The 24,648-nt window shown below is 37.0% G+C and overlaps 1 protein-coding gene across 2 annotated transcripts in view; it reads left to right on the forward strand.

The window, feature by feature from the left end:
* LOC113230673 (diuretic hormone receptor) overlaps positions 1 to 24,059 on the forward strand; it is a 58,884-nt gene extending 34,825 nt beyond the window's left edge. The window contains exons 6-10 of one of the 2 annotated variants that reach the window (XM_026464705.1): positions 901 to 1,023; positions 6,111 to 6,299; positions 18,725 to 18,891; positions 22,872 to 22,986; positions 23,607 to 24,059. In XM_026464705.1, the coding sequence (XP_026320490.1) occupies positions 901 to 1,023; positions 6,111 to 6,299; positions 18,725 to 18,891; positions 22,872 to 22,986; positions 23,607 to 23,654 (642 nt within the window). In that variant the 3' untranslated portion in view covers positions 23,655 to 24,059. Of the gene's footprint in view, positions 1 to 900; positions 1,024 to 6,110; positions 6,300 to 18,724; positions 18,892 to 20,389; positions 20,477 to 22,871; positions 22,987 to 23,606 lie in introns of those variants that run through there. The other variant, XM_026464704.1, reaches the window with a different exon arrangement.
* Positions 24,060 to 24,648: the final 589 nt, after the last annotated feature.

Below are 24,648 nucleotides of genomic sequence, written 5' to 3' on the forward strand. Positions count from 1 at the left end.
TTATTTTTGCGTGTGGACAACGGCGCTCTGCAGGGGCCATCCACAGCTTGCTCGTTCTTGTCGACCGGTGACGTTCAAGGGCTAGATCATATTCTTGTTATAAACAAGAGGTTTTCTTCCGATTAAGGAACGGGGCTAGCTACAATCTTTGTAACAACTGTTTTGAGGCGGGAAAGACTTCACCTTTGGCAACCTACCGTACTTTATTTTTATTTTTCAAATAGTGCGCATGGGACCAACTCACTCGGACTGAGGTCGACTTTGGAGCATACACACCTAAATAATGCCTAATAACTTTCGCCTTGAAAAGGCCCAAGTTATAGCGGTCAGCTAACTTATCTTAATTGCTTTTGATTTGGGTATTCTGGGAGTGTCCGGGAGTGTCTGGATTTATTTGGTACTCGTTGTACCTGTACTAATAGTTATAGTAAATATTGTAATTATCTGACACGTTATTAAGTATATATTTATTCAACTGAGAGAAAAACTTTACAGTAACCCTAGCATTGAATTTTCTTAAGCGACCGTATCTCTTCCTAAGTGGGTTCGGCCGCCTTGTCAATCTTTTTTACCTTTCCAGTTCTGATATATTTAATTCGCCGTCTTCTAAGTAACGAAAGGTTGTACATCAGCAGGATAGCATTATAATTTGACCATATATAATCTACCATTGCATTCCATTAGTCTCATTCAGGGTTTTATAAGTGTGTATAACATGTTTTATTCTACAACACATGAAAATTTATATAATAGTATTTTTTATTTCATTTACATGTTCGAATGTTCGAACATCGTAGAAAAAATGAAATAGTTTATTTTAATCCGAAAAATGCTAGGTCCAAATCGGTTTTTGGGTTCATTTACCCTCTATAACATTTACAATGCATTCTATTTAACCAGACGATCGCGGGGGAGAGCAAGATGTGCCAATGGATCCACGAGCACTCCGTAGACTGGATCCACAAAGCGCCAGCGATGGTCGGACTTGCACTCAACCTCTTCTTTCTAATAAGGATTATGTGGGTAAGTAATTGAATTACATGATAGACAAAAATATTATAAGTTGTTTATTATCTGTAGTGATTTCACACCGGTAGGTAACACATATTAAAAATGGCACGTCACATTTCCTTCGTATGTACACACTGACTTTTACCTATTCTTAAAGTAATGCATTCAAATGAGCACCCTTGATAAGAAATTTAAAATAAATAGAAAATTTTGCCATCTCCTCAATAATCACTCTTTATGAGATACGAGTTTGAAAAAGTAAGGCATCAATAAGTCATTGTAGAACTTCAGCAATCGTAAACCAATGATGAGAAGCTTCGTTTAATTATAAAGCTAACATAAAAAGTAGAAAATAGTAGATAAACAATCAGAGTGAATATATAGGCCATCTTGATTCGTATGTGTATTGTACTACTAACACAGAGAAAGACTTCCAAAGAAAATGTTAAAATGTTGTAAATTGGTATAAATTACAAATGTTATGGTGGCAAATGTTTCCATAATATAGTGTAACAGGTGGACAGTTGGCAACGTACTAAGTGAAATACAGTATTGATTAAGTGTTCAAACTAAAGTGCAGCACGTGGCCATATAGCTCACCGCGTGCGCAGTCATACCGCAGAACAATATGAGACCATACAACGAGTATAGATAAGCCGAAAACTTTGCGTGGAAATTCCTTAAATTGTATATATAACATACAAATGTTTATTGTGTCAGTTTAAATCATATTTAAACTGGATATAAGAATTTCGTCAGCGAGGCAGTTGAAAAGACAAAAACATTCCGCATTTTCATTTCTATTATATTTTGACTTTCTTTGTACTGTAAAATCAACACGGAGTATCTAATTCAATTTCCTAACATTGCGTTGCCTGCATAAATTTAATATACATGCAAATAATTCGATGTATACTGTAGTAGGTACAGAGCAGGAAAAATGAAGAAATTATTCTGAAAATGCACACTTCAAAAATGTCTAGGGATCAAGCACTTGCCAATTACTGAAAATCTGATATTATTTTCTTAACACCAATGGTTTTCTTTGGTCAATTTCATAATTGAATGTACCTAATAAATTTATATAGAGATATATTAAGAGTTCATCCAGGGATAGTAGCAGTAGAGCTCCTTGTGAAAGAGCTCGTACAGGAAAGTAACAACTGCCACCTTACCTATTTTTGCCGCCAAGCAGTAATGTCAGCATTACTGTGTTCCAATTTGAAGGTTATAAGGCTGCTGGTGAAATTACAGGCACATGGGGTTTGTCAATTTGTCTCAAGGTGAAGGCCACAGTGGCAGTGCGCCTCAGATCTTTGCGATTTAAAGCTCTGAGTGGCACTGTAACTGTTATGGACAGGGGAGTAGCTTACCATCAGGCGCACGAATTGTTCGTCCCATCACTTGATATTATATACATTAAAAAAAGTATTTAATTTTAATAGAGGAATCAAATATTTTTAAAAATGCCTTGATCCCTAGACACTTTTGATGTATGTCTATAGGTAGATAGATATTATTATTATATCACTTTGAGTAAATAAATATTACCAGGCATTTTTATTAAAAAATAAGTGCGCATTTGACCTCCATCTCACCTAATGGAAAGTGATGATGAAGCCGGCAGTGGAGCATGCACAGCTATGTAATACCTAAATAATGCCTAATAACAATAGATAAGTTAAAAATCACGTACCCTTTTGGTATAATAAAGCCACATGTGATATTTTTTTATCACTAGAAAGTCAACTAATTATGTATAAATTTTATAACTCTCCTATTTAAGTTTTAAAAAGTTATCGAATAAATTCGTTTGTAGAATCTTTCCAAAACCTCTCTCCTGGAAAGTGTCAATTTGCAAATTTATATCGCACATTAATAATCTTCTAACATTAAAAACATATATCGAGTTCTTAGGTTTTCGCGATTGTTACACATAGGAAATGAAACTATTTTTCCGGATTTAAATCGCGTATATTCGGGCCCTTTACAGGTCCCATGGTCACGGTTGACCATGGGACCTGTAAAGGGTCCGTACGCGATAAAAATATACACGATTTAAATCCGGAAAAATAGTTTCATTTCCTATTAAGAAGATATTTTGAATATTTTTATCACTAAAGCACATAGTATGTTTTACTCTACGGATTGCAACGTGGGCGCTGGACTCTTGTCCCGAATTCGATTGACGGTATATCCAATTTGGGATAACTTTTTGCAAAATGATTTTGGTCTTAGGCCACAAACTGGACGACAGCGATGCGTGCGGCGGCTCGATAAAAATGACCAGCAGGCTAAGCATGAGGGGAAATATACAAAACTTAAGCGTGTAGAGAAGATATCTATCTTTCTGTAGCGATTATGTCTCTACTCCGAGCACGACGTAACAGGAAGAGAAACTCTCTACCGTAGATACAGTTTTCTCTGCGTAGCGATAAATGAGTAGCCGCAACTAAAATTACCTTTCATTTTCATAGCGGTCACCCTAAACCGGTAATAGGTTTTAAAGGCACAACTCTAACTTCCTTCATTCATTTCCGTCGTGACTTTTTTACGGTTTATGGCGTGCATTAAATCAATGAAAACAAAAGTGTTACACTAATTTTGGTGTATAGCCACCTTTATTACACAAATCATATTGATATTTTTGTTGAGTGGAAAGCGCATTTAGGGGAAAAAGGAAATAACAAAAAAACCAACCATCTTGTGTTTACTGTTTGTCTGTTGTTCTTTCAAATGTTCACGAAGTTTATCATCGAAATTTACGGATCAAATTCTGGGTAATAAACGTGTCGTCTTCCTTTCCTTTACCTACTTTGAACTTTACAGATATACCTGTAGACGATATCAAGTTCCTGGCACAAATAATCTATTAACCCTGAAATTACTGAGGAACTCAACCTTAGGGAGATGAAACGGTTCTCCAAATCACGTACCGTCGCCGTAGGTTTCATTCGTGCCAGTTTTTCCTCTGTTAAAATTTAATAAATAAGTACGATTTAATTAATAAAAATAAGGTGAAATATTATAAATCACGAATTAGATGTAGTATTTAAATTACAAGCATCACTAGTCTTCTGCCCCAAGGGTGGTAAAGATATTTCGCTAGGGCGATCTGTTAAAAGTATACAAAATTTGGATGTCGTGTTATGGTTAGAGCTTAGAGGATGGAAAAAAATAAAGGGTTAGAGAGAAATTCTCTTCGTTTGACATTTGTATGCGCGGCAACTTAAACCTCATAGCGCTTATGCTCGCACCTGTATAGATGTTTAGAGATAATTCGTGGTGACGTCGACGACGATACTGTAACGTGACTTTTTTACTGTACGAGTTATAATAATAGTCCGAAAATTGATACATGTTTTTTAAAATTTAAGATATGCAGCTAGCAGCGCCTTTCTCAAATTAGTGTATTTAGCCCTCTGTCAATCAGTGCTACTTTACTGCACATAAGACCACCTTGATAAACCTGGAAAGAGCGCAGAGAACTGCTCTTAAAGTCATCAACTTCCGTCCTTTCGATTATCCAACCCGCAAACTCCTAAGCCAGTGCGATATCTTCTCGGTTCGGCAACTGTTCATCCAACAAATAATTTTGAAAAAGCACTCAATTACTCCTTTTGATTCCGTTACTTCAACCAACCACAGACGACTCGATACCTTTTCATCTCGTGCACAACTCCGCACAGCACACTCGCATAGATTCTTTTGCTTCCTTGGTACATTCCTTTACTTTAAATTAAATTCTAATTTGCATTATTACGCCATGAATAAAATAGAATGTAAAAGGACCGTCAAATTGTGGCATAAGAATAAAACTTAAAATGAAACAAAGGACTTGTTGGAAGTTGTTTCATAATTACAGTTTGTTGTTTTTTATAGGTAACCATTAATTTATAACTACTAATTATGTCATTGTTAAATATAGAAAATCTATTTTTAAGCTGTAATATAAAGAAATTTGCACAAAAAGATGCCTAAAATGCAGGTATACATTTATTTAGTTTAGGCATCGCATATACACATTAGATGCTAATATTAAAATGTATAATAGCTTTACTATGAAGAATGTTTAATCTAGATTCCCTTGTTAATTCTTATTTGAATACTATAATAGCTTTATTTACATTTGTTTTACTTGTATTGTATTGAGATTTAGTTATATTGAAGTAAATTAATTTATTAGATTAAGTTCTATTGAAGTAAATTTATTTTATCTTAACCCGTACTACAAACAGAAAAGCAAAAAGGCTAGTTTCACCGAAATTACAAAGACCAAACAGAAAACCCGGATAAGTTCTATGATAACGCTAAAATGACCGTGGACAAATAGTATCGCCATTTTTCTTTTTATGGTGATTAATAAAATCCTTCTATTTTTATGGTCGATATGTTTGCTGTTCCATATTGGTGGTATTTCTAAAACCGCTTAAATTATTTCCTCCGACCACATATCTAAATTTTATTGATCGAAAAATGGTGTGGGTAAGCAACAAGACACTATGACTATTCGAACGCGCATTCACCGCCATCCGCGTCGCTGCTTTCGAGAACAGCACATGGCAAACTTAGGCATTTATATCAAGTCCTGAAAGCCTCCACCTGCATCGCTGTTGCCACCGCACCGCCTGTCACCCAGTTTGTAGTCGAAGTATTGCGGGTAGTGTCACATAGCGAATTCCGTTGTTCTGGTCCCCATAGTACCCTAGTTTGAAACCAGACAAAATTGAGGTTGTTTGACACATAATCAGTATCTGCTAATAACTATCATTCAACTTTACTTGCCATTTTTTTCTAATAAATTAAATTTTACACTACCTATAAGAGCGGTTACACAAGGCGACTTTTAGCAGCGATTAAGCGATTGCATCGCTTGTTTGTAATATTGCATCGATGCAATCACGCGTTTGTATCGATGCAATCGCCTATCAATCGCAAGTGTAGCGATGTAATCGCGCATTTGCATCGCTGCTAAAGGTGGCCGTGTGTAACCACTCTTATAGTACACCTGAAAATAACAAATATACTATAGTAACAAGATTATGTGAACACATAAACATAGTTCCGAAGTTGCTTACATTAATTATTTACTTCCACAGGTTCTAATAACAAAACTTAGATCAGCCAACACCCTCGAGACAGAACAGTACAGGAAAGCGACGAAGGCATTATTAGTTCTCATACCACTATTGGGCATCACGAACTTGCTGGTGCTATGTGGACCAAGCGGAGACTCCTGGTTCGCTCAAGCTTTTGATTACTCCAGAGCAATTCTACTATCTACTCAGGTAATTTTTGCACTATGATGTTTAAGCCTTTATTAGACTATCACAGGATTCACGACATCCAAAAATACCTTCCCATATTTGTAAATAATATAACCTAGGTACAAAATTAGTTCAACCAAGATGTGGAGACTACGAGTACTAAGATACAGGACCTTCCCAGTTTAGGCTCCTGTCTTTTACAATGTTTACGCTTTGTTCCCTTACTTTAAAAAAAAATATTGTGGGAGAAACAAATAAATATTATTATTAAAATGTTGAATTTAACATTATCATTACGCTTTGCGACCTCAACAAAAGTGACCAAAAACAATAGCTCACTAAAAAAGAAAACGTCGCACTTGCTACTCCAAATTTCACGTAAGGGATTCCATGCTGAAACAAATATTCATTAGTGTTATTCAATTATAATTGCGTACCTTTAATTTTCACGTATTTTTCGATTAAAGGTCTATAAATCGCGGTTTGTTACAAGTTCCGCAGGTTTTTTAGCATCAAAATTGTTTATGGTACATATATAAGTACATATCATCACGCCTGCCTCTTACCAGGGTGGGCAGAGACCAGGGAGGAGCTAGAACAAAGAATATGCGACAACGTGATTTGACGTACTTCGTGAGAAGTTCCGCAGATCTTACATAACCATACAAACAAGCACACGCAAACACGCACGTATACCCTTTTCTCGCAGTAACTCAAAGCAACACCAATAGTTTTATGATAATTTATATATATAACAAAGGCTCCGCTCTTTGACCTGGAAACCACCAATTTTTTACATTCTTTTTTATTCACGTAGGTATGAAACGGTGAACCATTTTATTATACATATTCCGTAGAACGTTAAGATGTAAATAATATATCTTATAGTCACAACGGCAGTAACAAAGGTTCACAGAAAGTTTTGATTTTCACAAACAAAAATGTAAGTCATGACTAAAGGCCCATTTAGATGGAGAGAGTTTCTCGTCTTGAAGATGCGATTATCGAAAGAATATAAAAAAACTTTCCTCGTCTAAACATTCGCGATTATCGCCCTTCCACGTGAGCGATAATCGCCTCGCCTTTGCGTGTTGAACGTCTCCGTGTAAACAGAACTTGAAAGCAAAAATCGTATTTCGAGTTTTTGTGCCAGCCGTTTCTACCATGCGTGCAGTGCGCGAGGGTGTTTTGATTATCACTGCTGCTAAGACAATAATTAATGGAACGAGAGCGAAAAAAAATTTTTCAAATAATGGGGAGTGAGTGCGGAGTGAATGAGTGAGTGAGTGATTGAGTGAGTGAGTGGGGAGTGAGTGGGGAGTTAGTGGGGAGTGAGTGGGGAGTGAGTGAGGAGTTAGTGGGGAGTTCGTGTCTCACTCACTCACTCACCCACTCACTCACTCACTCATTCACTCATTCACTCACTCACTCACGCACTCACTCGCCCTATAAATTTATCATAATTGTCAGTTTTTGTTTGTGTCAGTAGTTATAAAATTAAAAAAAAAAATTATAAACAAATTATAATACAAAATATATTTCTATACAGTGCAATGAACTTAATATTATCAGCAGTTTCACATTTGAATGATTTTTGCGTCATTTTGATATATCCATTGTCAATACCGCAGTAATCACTGAACTCGAATGGCAATTCTCGCACTCAAAACGGTTCGAACCAATTTGTACGATAATCGTATGAACTTGAAAAAATGTCATACGAGATCGTGTTTAGACAAGTCGAAAACGCGTACTTCCCTTTCACAGTGCCGAAGCGGATACGAGCGGGTAGATCCAGACGTCGAAATCGCAAACAGACGCTGGACTCTAGACCAAGCACTGTGTAAGGTCCACACGTGCCCGCGGCGAATCTGTATAAAGCCGATGAAATTCGTGTCGAATAAATGCGCCCAGGCTACCACGGGTTCATATTTTTATTCAATTTGAAACATTCAGGAAACCACATTTTACAAAAATTAATAAAGTCTATCAATATTTAACTTAAATTTCACGCATCCCAAATCCCAAAATCATCCGTATAAATTTAATTTTAATCCATCCGATTCTCTCAGTCATTTTATCCATGTCCATTCCAAGCGAAATTATTATAGTAGCCTCAAATTAAGCCGACTTTTAGTACGATTCGGCCTACAAAATTTTCTCAACGTCTGTTAAAGGTCGAGACAATGATATGAAGAATTTCGTAAACATGTTAGTTTCATAATGACAACTTCATTGTATGGTTTTTTAGCGCTTCATTAGAAAGTTTTGTTTATACAAAGAATCCGAGGATCACGTCATGAGGTAATCTTTTTGCACCGTTATTTAATGCTGAAACTGGAACTATCTGAAGCATAATTGATATTCTAATAATAACAATGCAAAACAGGCAAAACAGGGTAAAATGCAATTACCAGTTGTCGTGTACTAATTTTACGCCACGTTAATGTCCGCCTTCCGCATTACCATTTATTGTTAGGATTTTTTAAAATAAAAATTAGACCCACGCTTTGACAATATAACTTGTACACAGAATAAGCAGTATAAATTTGATAGCTATCTAACGTATCTGAGAACATTAATTTAGTCTATATATTTAAATGTTATGAGAAGTCGTCTGAATTAAATTAAAAATCGCCAGATTTCATCTTCTGAGAGGAAATTGCAGGGCATGACTTGCTCGTGTAATTTTTACTAGACCCTTACATAAAAGCAAAGTGTTCCGTCAAATTTCATTGTTGTTCCACGTAATAAACTATTAACATAGATAAATTAAATATTATGTTGTTATTTTATTAGAGAAGTATAGTGGACTTTCTAAAGTTGCTGCTTAATATCTCCAAATAAATCAAATAAACGATGAAACAGAAACGTCAATACAAAAAGAAAAGACAAAAATTGTTTATGTCATCTTCGATGGCAAAAGTTTAGCAGCAGTAGAGCTTCTTGTGACAGAGTTCGTCCCAGGAAATAATGCTACCTTAACTATTTCTGCCGCCAAGCAATAATGTGAGCATTACTACGTTCCGGTTTAGAAGGGTAAGGGTGTTAGTGAAATTACAGGCACATGGGACTTCTCAACTTATGTCTCAGGGTAACAGGCGCAGTGCGCAGTGAGATCTTTGCGATTTAAAACTCCGAATATGAATAAAGAGGCATGGAGAGAGTAATGCCGGAGTCACCCTGCGAGACTGAAAAAGTAACACTTGGATCTGAAATAGGACCAAAGTTAAAGATGTCGTGGTTGTGGTGGCAGGGTAACGGGCACAGTGGCAGTACCTCTCAGATCTTTGCGATTTAAAGTTCTGAGCTGTAGTGCAACTGCTATGACCAGGCGTGTTACTTGCCACGACAGTTGGTATTATAAAAAAAGAAAACATCCCGAAGTAGGTATAAAGTCAAACAGTTTATTTATATAAAATGGCTTACCGACGAAAGTCGCATCACGTACAAGAAAGACGACTTCCTCAAACTTAAATTCTAACAATCTACATCAGATTTAATAAGCTAATTTGAATTTCGTCTCACGGAAATTGGTAAGAAAAATACCAATTAATCGTGAACCGTAATAAAATGTGTTTTTTAACGACTCAAGTTTGTATTTAATGTAGGTACGTAAAATGGAACCCATTCTTTACGCTATGTGCGTTTGACATAAAGAAAACTGACGACGGTGAAGTTAAAAGAGTCTCTGAACCATGATAATCGTCCTTTGAACCGCAGGCTTACTTCATCCGTGCCGTAGTTTAGTTATTAAAGGTATTTTTGCTTTGATAAACGTTACTACTCTCGAAAGCTAGCACGTGCAATGTTGGGCTCACTTTTGATGAGATAATCTGAATGAACAATAAACTTATTGCTTTCAGATTCCGTAGTTAAACAAGGAACCGTTATAGTTTAATCTAGTTTATAGGGAGTCATTTGCTGCCTAAGTCCACTGCAATAAACTCTTAGGCGCCTTCAAATTAGATGCTTATAGAAGCGCTGCAGTATTGATTGTTGACGAGTATAGATTTTTATGCAACATCTCGGCCTCGTGGTTGAGTGGCTTGCATACCGGTTTTTACGGTGTCGCCATCTCTGATCCCGGGTTCGGTCCCCGGCTGGGTCTGCGTAGAAACTAACTTTTCTATATTGTCTCGGATCTGGGTGTTTGTGGTACCGTTTCCGATTTCCATAACACAAGTGCTTTAGCTACTTACTTTGGGATCAAATCTACGTATGTGATGTTATCTAATATTTATTTATTTATTTCGAAGCGCAGCCCAGCTTCACTGACGTGACACGCGCGCGCCTCATTTGCAGTAACAATTAGTGAAGTAAGAGTTCGTCTGTGGATGAAATTACAGGCATATGGGACTTGTCAACGTATGTCTCAGAGTGACGGGCGCAGTGGCAGTGCCGTGGAGTGCAGTGGTTTAAAGCTCTGAGTGGCACTGCAACTGTTATGAATAAGCGTGTCACTTACCACCAGACCCACGACTTGTTCGTCGTCGTCGTCCGTAAAAAAAGACTTAACGAGGGACTGCGGCGCGACAGTTGCGCTACAAAGCTTCGATAAGCATCTAATTTGAAGGCGCCCTTACAAATGATTACAAAAAAATTTGAAACATGCACTTTTTACATAACATTTTCAATGTAAATTACGACGTATTCTGTAACAAAAATGTTTGAGAACGTTTCAGAAATAACCAATTTATCCTCTAATAAAATATACTTCCAACTACGTTCTCGATTTAAAATTCAAATCCTAAAATTCAATCTCAGAATTTTTAAGAGAATGGTCCGCTATACAATGTATCACTTCTTTAATCCAATCACAGTACATAATAAAATAGCTATTCAGAATTTTATTAAGGCAGCGTATACTTCTCTGTCATATTTTGCTTGTATTCTTTTATCATGCATGTTTGGCATTATAATATTTGTAAATTAAATCCGAATGAAGACATTGCATCTGTCATACAAATGTTATTTGAATTTAGTACGGACGCTAATATTCAACCTTATCTTAAAATGTTCTTCATATAATAATACAAAATACCATGCAATTGTCTTGGCTCAATAAGGGCCCAGTTACACGACGCGAAAGTTTTCGCGCGGCTGCCGCGCGGTGACGCCCAGTTACCGCCCAGTTACCATGCCGTCACGTACAATCTCTAATAATATAATGGGGAATCTGAATTATATTTACTAGTCAACAACATTTAAATTCTTCGAAAAAAACACGCCAGGCTCACCTGTGCGCCCTGGACGCTCATTTAAGTTAAAACATAAAGGCTAAATAAATAGAGCTTGTTTTACCATGACAGTTAGATGCACGCGGTCTCCGCGCGGCGTGATCGCGATAAAATTCGTGTCGTATAAACGTGACCTAAAAATTTATTAGAATTTATTATACTGCTACATGCAAATGTCCCTATCTACTGACCCGAGAGATAGGGTTTTCCGGAGAGACTACGGGCTCGACGGCAAAACCAGGGTACGGCGGACGTCCGGGCCAAGCCCCCCTCCGCCAGTCATACGCCTTCACGGGCGTCTCTTGTGGACCCGGACTTGGGTATGGACTCGCTGGGGTTTGTGGTTAGCTGCAGGGAACGGACATGTTCGTCTGCCCCGGTGGTGTGTGGCCGGGGCGTTCGTCACACTCGCAGCTAGCCCGTCTTAGTAGCGGTCTAGTTGAGGGCCTTAGGCGAGGAGACGCGCGGGGTACGTGAGTTGCCCTTTAAGTCGGTAGCTAAGCCCGGACATTGTCGCAGGACACTGCTACTTGGCATCTCCGGCACTGGCTCGGAGAGCTAGTAGAAAAAGAGCTAGACGTCTTCCGGTCCCTCCGGCTGCGTAGAAATTTGGGAACTGGAGAGACGCCGTTCATTCGGCATCGGGAAGTGAGCTTGCCTTACAGCTCCACCACCGATGAAGAGATTTGAAATCTTTGTGGATACCCCTGAGCCCAGGGTGACTCAGGGGTTATGTGGGGACTCTCCCTCCAGACTGGAGGGCCTCCGAGGTTAGGACCTGACTTAGATGGTCCCCGTGGGTTCGCTCGCACAGGTCATAGTGCCCTTCCCGCATAACAAAGAGGTCAACCTCTTCAGGGAGGCGCACTATAAACAAAACTTATGTAGAAAGATGGGATGGGACTGCTACATGCAAATACCATTTTCAGTGTTATATGGCTCCTTAGTACTCGCCTGGATATAAAAACACTGCCATCAAAGAAACTAAACTGTTTATGTTTCAAATATTAAAGCATTTGGGCTCACTGTCTAAGGCAAAAGATAGCTCAGGGGCATTTATACTCTCTTGTACTACTTATTAGTCAAGTTTTTGACAATGTTGCCATTCAAAGCATTGTTTCGACTAATAAACTGTCTAGAATTTGAACCAAAATGATTGCCAGGACTGCGGTTTATTTAGCGTTAACGTGAAAAGGGAAATTTCCTACTATTGTACACAAGGCTACGCAAAAAGACGTTTTTACTCTGTCATTAACATTCGACTTATCAAGAAAAGCAATTATAATGTTAACTCAAATGACGAACAATAGCTGTCTCGTACGTTTTTCTACAGTATATAAGTAAGATAATAAACAATATCTCTATATATATTATTGAATATTGTAATATTTCTTCTATCGTGATACTCTATGTACATTTTTTTTGTGAAAATACTTTACCACTAGTTTTTATTATGATTATTATTACAAACATCGAACACATAGAAAAACTGTTTCGATCAGATGGAACTTGTACCCGCGACCATACTGCACCATAGTATTGCTCTTACCAAATGAGCTACGGCTCAAGTTATTGAGTTGTCGAAATTCTCCTATGTATTTTCCTTAAAGATGTTTGAGCATTTTGAGCCGCTAGTGACATCTGGTGAGAGATTTTAGAATCTTCTTCGCCGCAGCCAGTACCTTCACAGGTACTCCAACTGACGTAGATGTCGCTTTATGATCAAATGTATTATTGAGATTTTTTGTGAAATAACTCCACTAGTTTTTATTACAAATATCGAACACATAGAAACACCGTTTCGACCCGATGGGACTTGAACCCGCGACCATACTGCACCGTAGTATTTGCTCTTACAAACTGAGCTACGGGTCAAGTTATCGAGTTGTTGTAATTCTTCTATGTGTTTTTGTTAAAGATCTAGTACTGGATCTTTCGGCATACTGAGCCGCTAGTGACATCTAGTGAGAGACTTTAGAACCTTCACCGCAGCCAGCTCCTTTACAGGTCCTTCAACTAGCGTGCACACTATTTCACGTGTCACGTTGTTTTTATTATTGATACAAAGATCCAATAACACAAAAACAAATTTCTTCGTTCTTACTGACTCAAACCACCAACCGTTTAAACCTAATACAAAGATCAGCGTCTGTGGCCCCAATATGTGGCAACAGACGCTGGTTTGAGTCCAGTCAGATCAAAGATTTTTCTTTACATTGTTCGATTTTTTTGAGAAGAACCTATTTAAATCTGTCACTGCATGGTATAAAACGGTGATCCATTTTGTTATACCTTCTCCTCAAAGCGTTAAGAAGAAAATATATCTTAGAGCGGTTACGCACGGCGACGTTAAGCAGCGAAGCAAACGCGCGACTTCATTGATACAAACGCGCCATTGCACCAATATACTTGTGATGTGTAAGCGATTGCATCGATGCAATCGCGCGTTTGTATCGATACAGTCGCGCGTTGTCGTACTCCCAGTAGCGATACAGTAGCTAATCGTCTACCTTTACACACACGCGCGACTTTAAGCAGCGGTGCATTCGCGCGTTTATATCGATGCAGTCGCGCGTTTGCATTCCGAGGAATTTAAAAATCGCGCGTTTGTATCGATGCAGTCGCGCGTTGTCGTATTCCCAGTAGCGATACAGTAGCTAATCGTCTACCTTTACACATGCGCGCGAATTTAAGCAGCGATGCAAACGCGCGACTGCATCGATATAAACGCGCGATTGCACTGCTATACTTGTGATTTATAAGCAATTGCATCGATGCCATCACGCGTTTGTATCGATGCAGTCGCGCGTTTGCATCGATGCAATTGCCTATCAATCGCAAATGTAGCGATGCAAAAGCGCGTTTCACGAACGTCTGTTTGCATCGCTGCTAAAAGTCGTCGTGTTTAACCACTCTTATAGTCACAATGACCAAAGGATCACAGAAAGTTTAGATTTTCATAAACAATAATGTAGATCATGTGTAAGAAACATTTCTAATGATAAGGTTATATTTTATTGAAATATGTAATTTGCGGCTACCTTCTTATCTCATGTTCATCATCATCAATCCATTTATACCCACTGCTGGACACGGGACTCCTCCCAGGAAAGAATTTAGGACATAGCCCGCCACACTGACCTAGTGCGACCCATTTTTTGAGGGTTGTGAACCTTCTTCGACATGCAGGTTTCTTTCACCGAAAAGCTCATGGTAAAATTCGCAGTTAATTCCTAGAAACTCAGAGGTGCGAGCCCGAATTCAAACCCACGGGTTCTGCTTGAGAGGCGATAAGTCAAACCATCAGGTTACTACAGCTTTCTGTCGATCTTTATATCAATAATAAACTATATCTATATTTCCGAAGAAACGTAGTCATATATATAAAGATCGTATTAAACCGACTAACGAATGTACAAGTGGTGTATACAAAATCGATAGGACTTAACTGCATCGATATTTTGCGTCCAGGCAATATAACTGATAGGTACGTTAAGTTAGAGCCGATCAAATCCGATGGCGCACTGAAATGAAATAGCCACAGTTATTTAACCGTGAATGGTTTGAAATGAACATGGATTTGTCAGTATCTTTAACTGCCTCCGTGACCGAACGGTTGCCATGCCGGACTGCCACGCAGAGGTCCCAGGTTCGATTCCCGGGCCGGGAGAAATAGTTGTATGGCCTACAATTATTTCTCTCGTGAGTTTGGGTGTAATTTGTCTTTGTGTGTGTCCATGGCACCTGCGACACAGGGTTTCCCTAGTGCGTGGCTATGTTGAGTGTGTGCGTGTGTGCGTTATCTTAAGGGGTCTACAGACCGAATCCGCCAACCAGGCGACTTAGCGGCTCGATGTGGGTAGCCATATCTAATCTAATCCTATGACATGATTCTAGAAACAAGGCCAACAACCGAACCGACGGGACCGAACCCGCCCGAGTCGGCGAGCTCGGTCTGTGGACTGTCGTTATTAAAATTGTTCTTGTTCTTTAGTTCACCTGTGAAAGACGCACTCGCAATAGTTTTCTTATTTCACCTGCAATGCAGATACAGCAGGTCCTTGTGCATCTTTGACACTACTGCTGCGTAGCTTATCTGCGTAATTTAATGGCAATTGTAGACTCCGCTTAATTCCAGTCAGGATTCCAACGATCACGGCAGCCACACACAGCACTGCCCTTTTCATATTAATAATTAACCAATTACAGAATGACAATCCGTTTGCCATGCAGCGGCCCCGCCCTTTTATCACTATGGGTATATATGTAGATATGGTGGCATATATCCATGGTAATCTGTATAATTACAGACAATTTGGGGCCTATACGTGTAAAAATTTTATATTTGTCAACAAGGCTTTTATATGTACTCATATAGTCTTACAATGCGTATGTGTGAAAACAGACCGAAAAACTACGGAATTACCCATGATATTCGAAAAGAAACAGTTTGACGAGACTTCACTTTTAAACAGAGATAAGATTTATAGGCAGTGTACAGCGTGAGTAATGGCCAGTCGTTGGTTAAGATAAAAGTTGGATTTAATAAATCACTGAGAGCCTTACATTTCATATTTTAATGCTCTTTACTGAGAAATCATATTTTATGTTTCTGAAGTTTTAATTAACAAATATTGTCGAAAGTTGTTACATTGAAGTTATTTTTAAATAATTATTTTAGTAAAACTTTTTGAAAATTAAATGCATATCACGACTCGTTGCCGAAAAATGAATTATCATCATCACCATCATCCACAGCCCGATTTCATCCACTGCTGGGTAATAGACCTCCCGTAGTTTGTGTTATCCACAACGATCCTGTTCTAACCTTACCCACCTACGGCCCGCAACTTCGATAATGTTTTTGAGATTGCCTTCAGTGTCAAATCCAAACGACTAACCATGGACTCTCGACAAGACTGGATTTCTTCTCTACAAACCCTTGCCTTAATCAAGGACCTGTCTACAACTGTGCCTTCATCCCATACCCGACGGTACCTGGAATTAACGTATCTATATATCTATAAATATATAGATATGCTCACATCGCAACGTGTTACGCTAAAATGGTCCCGTTTAGTCTCCGCCTCAAGAAAAATAATGTAGTATTAAAAAACCGCATCACGAACACTTGCAACTTTGTAATAACAAGTTGTATATTAAGGTTTTTTTTGTAATACAAAGTGACGGGAGGAACAAGTCGTGCACCTGGTGGTAAGCGACACGCCTATCCATAACAGATGCAATGCCACTCAGAGATTTGAATCCCAAAGATCTTAGGGACACTGCCACTGCGCCCGTCACCCTGAGACATAAGTTGACAATTCCCATGTGCCTGTAATATCACCAGCACCCTTACCATTCCCAATCGGAACGCAGTAATGCTCACATTACTGTTTGGCGGCAGAAATAGGTAAGGTGACAGTACTTCCCTCGACAAACACTTTCAATAGGAGTTCTACTGCTACATAACGCATTTATCGCTATGATTGACCTGTGGTGCTACGGACGCGTCTGCGTTACAACGATCGAAACTTTTCCTATCGTGCGCGAGTGCAGGTACACTTAACGTAAGGCAAAAATTATATTAGAACGCTAGAAGATTTTCTTTTATTTAAAGAAGCCATGAACCAACAGTTTTTTTACCAGTAAAATCTTATACGATGGTATTGGACTTTCAACTTTTGCCTCATTTGTTTTTTATTTTAAATTTATTGGAAATACACTCCCAGACACACAATTGGACTCAACGTATAATACAAAATTATTGTTATCCTCGAAGAAAAAGTTTTCCCCGGTTTTACAAAATTCAATTTTCAACACGGACATATGACGTTTAGTCTACTAGATTCAAAAATGCTTTTACAGTTTCTGACAGACCAAACATTTTTTTTCTAAACTTAGAACAATTTTAATACTGGAAATGCAAGGAGGATCGAATTATGTTTCCAAGAGTATACGAGTATATTCCTAAAAGCGTGAAGTCATACTCTTAGCTACTTCATGCTCTTAGCAAGAGAACGTAGAAGTAGTCAAAATAATCCCTCGGAAAGTTGTGAAACTGACGCTTGCATAGATAGAGCTTCATTTGCTTCGATACAGTATTTAACTCAGCTTGGTGTTGAAGTATAAACTTTAAGGGAAGTTAGCTTGAGGCGTAAGTTAGATCGAAGAGTTAGGGGAGTCACGCTTTGAAAATATACAGGGTTATTTATAAAATACTAACAACCTTGTAGCAATATTATTGATATATTAAACAACAACTTTTGTTCCGTGACTTTTAACATTTCATCAGATTTTCTTTCGTACAAAAATTAAAATTCGATGGCAAAAGAAAGTACGCACCACCAAAATTATTTTCATGAAAGCAGAAACCGTTGCTATACAATCGCACTGATAATGTTTGTGAAGAGCTTGAGACGCTGGTGATGATTGGAAAAGAAAACACTCCGTTTGAAACCACTAAATTTTAATGTTAATATTTTCAATTACAAGAGCACACGCTACCCGTTAATTGTACCAAAGACTTGCCTCGACAATGTTGCCATGATACAAAATTACATTAATGTTGCTGCTGCCAACAGTTAATACTATAGTGTATTAACTCAAAAAGTGTATTTTTTCAGGACCCCGAAGAAAAATCATTGAAATTTATGTATAAGTTAAAGTTTATTACAGATATCTAAACAATTTCGTACTTGCCAAATATACTTATAATTAAAAGGGAAAAAATAATTTCATGTTTTTTAACAAGGACTGTTTTGGCCAGGAGTAACTCACAAACTTTGTCTCATTTTGAGTTAAGTAGATATCTTTTTGTTGTTTCTTACAATATTTTAACGACGGTTTTATTGACGTGTAGAGAATCAACTTTTACGTTCAGCAATTTTATAATCTTGAAATTCGCATATTTTGATTTACAACACTATTGTAATAGCAGTGCGACATGTACGTTTAATTACTACTTCCTACAGTCCAGTCCAAATTTAAAAAGTGTCAGATAGTAGTACAACAAAAACTGAAAAGTTTATTTTTGGTAAGTTTATTATGTTTTGTAAAAACTCATGGAACAAAGGTTGTGGTTTATGATGTTTGTGATATGGTCCAGTGCGGTCGTAAGCATTGTATAAATAGCCGAGTATGTAATTTGTCACTAATCAATTCTGTCAATAAACAATATCTCAAAAAAATTTGTTTTTCCATCAGGGCTTCACAGTAGCTCTTTTCTACTGCTTCATGAACACAGAAGTTCGCCACGCGATCAGGTACCATGTGGAACGATGGAAGACCGGACGAACTATTGGTGGCGGACGAAGGCGAGGCGCGTCGTATTCTAAAGACTGGTCTCCGCGGTCCAGAACTGAAAGCATACGGTATGAAGAAAGACTGATGAATCATTGGCGTACTTGATAGACTAATTTTACAACTTTATTGAAGTAATCTGTAACATTTGTCACACATTCGGTTTTTTTGTAAATACCAAGCTACAATGACACTATTAAATTGACACTAGTATATTACTTTTGGCACTACGTATATTATTTTAATTGAATTTTTTTTTTATTAACTTTTAATTTCATTAGTATTGATCATTGTCAGTTTGTCCGGTATCTGTGTGACACAAAGTACAGATGGTCGCTTTTTAAGGAAAAATAGCACATAAGCCTAATAAAACTGCATGTCATTAGTGTAAATTTTCTGTTAGTAACACTTCATTGTATAAATAGTATTTTTATAGAACTTTTATTTACCAATTTTGGCACCGCAACCACCACTCAATTGTCTAACTGCATGCTTTACGATCGGTCCTCAAAAAAATACAAACTCTTCGAAAATAATGAATGAATGAATGAAATATTCTTTATTGCACCTTAAAATATACCTGTTATTTCGTATGTACTCACAAATAATATGTTTTAAAGTACTATGCGGTGCCCATATGAAGAGAATCTTATTTACTGACACCGTATTTTTAAATAAGCACACAAATTGTAAACGGGACGAAATTTATTTATATTTAGAAGCACAAAATATTTCTTGATATATTTTACTTAGCCAAACCATTGCCATACATTATAAAGATTATGTACTGGTATATATTACATACTGCTTCATATAACGCTGAAGCCTGAACAACAAATAAATACATAGTAAGACACCCTTGAGAACTTTCTTAAACTTATTCAAGTTTGTTATGGCTTCGCTCAGATTCAGGGCGAGATCATATGACACTTTTCTCTCTTTTACCCACAACGTTATTTAATACTAGTACAAAGTCTTTTCGTAATTGTAAATTTTTTTGACATTTATTAATTTGCAATTGTGTAAATACTAATAAATAATTAATTCGCGACAAAGTCTTGCAATGGTTGACGGCAACGAGCATGCAGGAATCGAAAATAACAAAAAGGATGTCATTACGTCACTTTCCTGGTCACACTCTACTTAATAGCAGCGGGGAAAAATTGTGTTTTAAATTCTCCAATAACGCGGTGATTAAGGTGAAATAATGTACTTAAAATGGTTCTACAATTTTATATATCAATGCACGACTTTAAACTATTTAAAAAGCTTCACGCCATGTGATAATAGAGCACAATAGTTGTACATAACTCATGCGTGTTCACCTAATTTTATAACTTGCTTGTATTGTTGATGAATCGAAATTTACTTTGATTAAATTTAATTTATACTAACGAAGAATGAAGGCAGAAAGTACTCTTTTTCGTATATATTCCGCTTTCCAAAACGACAACTTGCAAAAAAGTTATAAAATAATTTTGTCTCTCTTTCCAAATCCATATTTAATCAGGATAATAAAAGTCCTGTTTTATATATTTTATTTAATAATCTCAAAAATTTGTCCATTAGGCTCACAGTATGAAGAAACCTGGAAGCCTAACAAGGGAAGAAGGAATTATTTGCATTTACGAAGAATTTATTACAAGGAATAAGACATAATGTGGATTTGGATTTTAATGTTTTTTTTTTGTTACTTTGTTACCAATAAATGTTTAATCCGCTTTTTAACTTGTTATTCTTTTTACCTTTTACCCATACGGGCTTCTTGATTTATTTTAAATCATAATTTGCTACATTTATAAAAGCGTCTCCAAATTAGACTCTTGTAGAAGCGCTGTAGTCTCGCGATTGTAGCGCGGTAGCCGCGCGTCTGTGGCGCTTTAGTAATTTCTAGCTTTTTAATTTTAGTCACTTATTGTGACTGCAAAAGTGTGCGCTATTATATATTGTATAAAATTAGTAGTGGCGCTACTGCAGCGCTTCTTCAAGCGTCTAATTTGAAGGCCTAATAAGTGGATCCGAGACTTTTATTGGCACCCGTTCTCTATCAAAGTAGAGCGAAAAATATTTTGACTAAGCAATGTAGAGATGTCAAAGTGGAAATTACTAAATTAAACGGTGCTATTCTCTTCTCCGCTGTGGTAGATAGATATTCCGCCGTAGTGATATTTATATTTACATAGGGTAATGACGAGTACAGTGGCTAATTTCAATCGACTTCAATTCTTTCAAATGGAATAACAGCGCCCGTCTTTATTTTGTATTAATAACTCGTACTATTTATTAGACTTATGTTTCTGCTATATTTTATTAGAATATTTAGTACCGTTTTCAAGCGAGTTGTATGGAATGTAATGCCAAACATTATTACTATGTAGCGTGGTGATAAATATATATTTAGCATTTGCATGCATGTTAATCAACAATCTTGTTAAACTTTTATGAAATTTAATACAACTCATTCCATTATATACACAAAAAGGTCTCAAGATCCAGGAAATTACAAAACTTTTGGACTTTCTGTCTCATCTCTCTACCGTACGTGACATACTTACCGACTTCTTAATACAGTTATTTATTACTCACTGTTACATTTTACTTTCATTCGTAAGATTTATTCACTGTCTCGGTGGCCGAACGGTTACCACGCCAGACTGCCACGCAGAGATCCCAGGTTCGATTCCCGGGCTGGGAGAAATACTTGTATGGCTTACATTTATTTCTCTCGTGAGTTTGGGTGTAATTTGTGGTTATCTATGTGTGTGTGTTTTGCACCCGTGACACAGGGTTTCCCTAGTGCGGGGCTATGTTGAGTGTGTACGTTATTATTATTAACTATAAACATTAGAACCGTGTATGAAGCATTTCAAGTTTGTTATCATATCACACATCACTTACTCGACAAAAATTAAGTTGGAATAGTGGATATTGTAACATTCACATCTAATTAAGAAGTGGTCAATGATCATTTTAGCATTAATAAATAAGGTTACCTGTTAGCATGCTTTTGCTTAGCAACCCACTTTTAGCTTCTATACAAACTAGTTTCAAAATCAGGGCACGTTACATTTGAAGTAGAGTTTTCCTGCATAACATCTGTTGACGACCCGGTGTCTCAACGATTTGTAATGTGGACACTGGATGCGGTGGTCCCGGGTTCAAATTCCAGTAAAACCAATTTGGGAAAATGATCTTTTCTAAATTGATAAATCTAAAATCTAATTGATTGGTCTGGGTGTTCTGGGAAGTGCCCCGGAGTGAATTCCGTTGTTCTGGTACTCATACTACAGGGAGTACAAAGCCCCACACTAAGGGAACCCTGCGACACATACGCAGACAACCATAAATTACACCCAAACTCACGAGAAATATAAATGTTGGAATCGAACCCGGGACCCCTCCGTAGCAAGTCTGCTCGTAGCAAGGCTAGTCAGCCTTGTAACCGTTCGGCTTAGGACGCAGTTCCACACTATATAATTACAGCTACAATAGTAGTAGTACACTTACATTATGCTTAACACAAAATAAATAAATGTTTGGTAGATATCCTTGCTTCCATAAATATAGCTTTTAATATATATCTCTACGATACGACTTTAAATACGCAACCAAGACATTATAACGATTCTTTACTTTAAAACATAGTTTCCCAAAGTGATCCCTACCGCCCCCCAGTGAACGCTGAAGAGTCTTAGGGGTCTCGGAAACTATTGGGAGGCATTGATGCTGTCCAGTGGGTGTGACCGCATATGAAAAAAAAACCTGAACTGTCTATAGTATAAACTACACTACATGTATTTAATATGTTTTCCTTGTCATTTTCTGTGTTAAGTCAATACAAAAATTCGTGTTTTCAATAATTTTTTGTGGTGGTAGCCGTTGAAAATTGTTATCTTGCCTTTGGGGGCGGTAAGCCAAAAAGTTTGGAAACCTATGTTTTTAAATTAACGAAAATTAAAACCGGGAAACTTTAACACTTTTTATACACCAGGTCATTCTGTAGTTCCATATAAGGCAACAGTTACAATGTCAAAATGTAAGGTTGTACCAGGTTATACCACCATCCTTCGAAGAGGGAATCAGCTGCATCGGAGACGACGACCACCACGTTGCTAGTTCCGCGCCATTCGCTAGCACCACACCTTGATGGAAGGCATTTGCACGCTGTAAGTACGATTTCATAATAATAAGTGAAGGAATAAATGGTTAGCTTAAACTTGGTTGGTTGCTCAAAAATGCTATTATGCAACTTTAAAACTGGTATACTAAAACGGAGAAAACTTTTTCTTCGAAGGTAACAATATTTTTCTATTCTAGCCCTTTAAAGATAAATCGCATATACATATATACTCGTATATAGTAAGTAACTTAATATAAAAGTTACTTACTTTTAAAAAAAATATAACCTCAAAAAAAAATCCTTTCCCTTACGATTCTATATTACTTAAAAGAAATTAATCTTTATCATTGAACCTTTCAATCGACATTATAAAACTACAGGAAGCTTTTATTCACACTTGGTCGGTTCGATTCCCAAACGAGGTAAGCAACTTTTAAAAGGCTTTGAATACAGTATTACTTACTATTCAAAATAAAATAATGTTTCGATAAAGTAAAACTAACTAAGTAACCTAACCTAATACAATCTTGGCAATTAACAATGGACATAAAATTTTAACTTTAGTTTTCTATAATCATGTAGATCAAGATAGAAAAACCTTACAAAATAAGTTTCTCACATATTAAATTTAAATCGACATCATTAAAAAGATATCTTTTGTAACAGGACTACATAACCAGCGGCAGTGCAAGCGGTGATCAATCTCCGGTCTGAGGCGAGGGGCGGGGGAGGCTAACGCGCCTGCGCACCCTTCCCGAGGAGGACGTTTCGCAAGAAGCTTCTTTTACCTCTCCCGCCTTCGACTTCCCTTCGACTTCGATTTCTAACTTCGCGCTTCGAACTTCGGACTCTAATTTCGAACAAAATCTTCATAACTCTCCTATTGTACATAACGAGATTAACAATTATCAAAACAGCATTGATAATGAACAAAAATCTCTGTTAAACGGACCTTTTTTGATTGCGAACGGAAAAGAAACGTCTGACGTTACACAAAATAGTTCTAGTAGTTTAAAGAGAAAATATTTAGATTAAGTAGAATTTGCTTGCAAAAATTTATAAAAACTCAACATTGAAAGTGCTTATATAATTGTAATATTAAGTTCATTTACGATGTCTTACTACCATGATATCAAATTTTTTTTTTTTTTTTTTTTTTTTTCAAATTACTCCACTACTTTCTTATAATTATTAATACAAAGATCGAATACAAGAAAAATTCCTTCCATAGCCCAATTGGGAGAGCGCCGGATCGAAAGATGTTTCTTTGTGAATTTTTGTATATTATAATTATGTATTATTGTTAAAACTATTATACCCAATGGATTTATCTATAATAGGTTATAACAAAATATTGTACTTCTCTCAAATCGTTGCATTTGAAGTGTATTTATTATTTTATAAAAAAATCTAAAAGAATTAAGTAAGAATATACAAAATTACTATTAAAGTCGCATAGAACTTATGAGCTATACGATTGTAAATAAAATACTTATTGCATGACTTAACGCATCGAATGTAAGTTATTTATACGTACTAAAAATATTATTTATTAACTAAGTGTTAGAGTAAATTATGACTACCATTACTAAATGGCAGTCATAACGTAACTGGAAATACCAATATATTAGGCTTTAGAAACATCATAAATCTCTATCTAGGTGACGCGAAAGCTGACTGACACAGCAATGTCTTATCGAAAATTAAA

The sequence above is a fragment of the Hyposmocoma kahamanoa genome, unplaced genomic scaffold (assembly GCF_003589595.1).
Source record: "Hyposmocoma kahamanoa isolate Upper Pololo Valley unplaced genomic scaffold, ASM358959v1 64, whole genome shotgun sequence".
NCBI lineage: Eukaryota > Metazoa > Arthropoda > Insecta > Lepidoptera > Cosmopterigidae > Hyposmocoma > Hyposmocoma kahamanoa.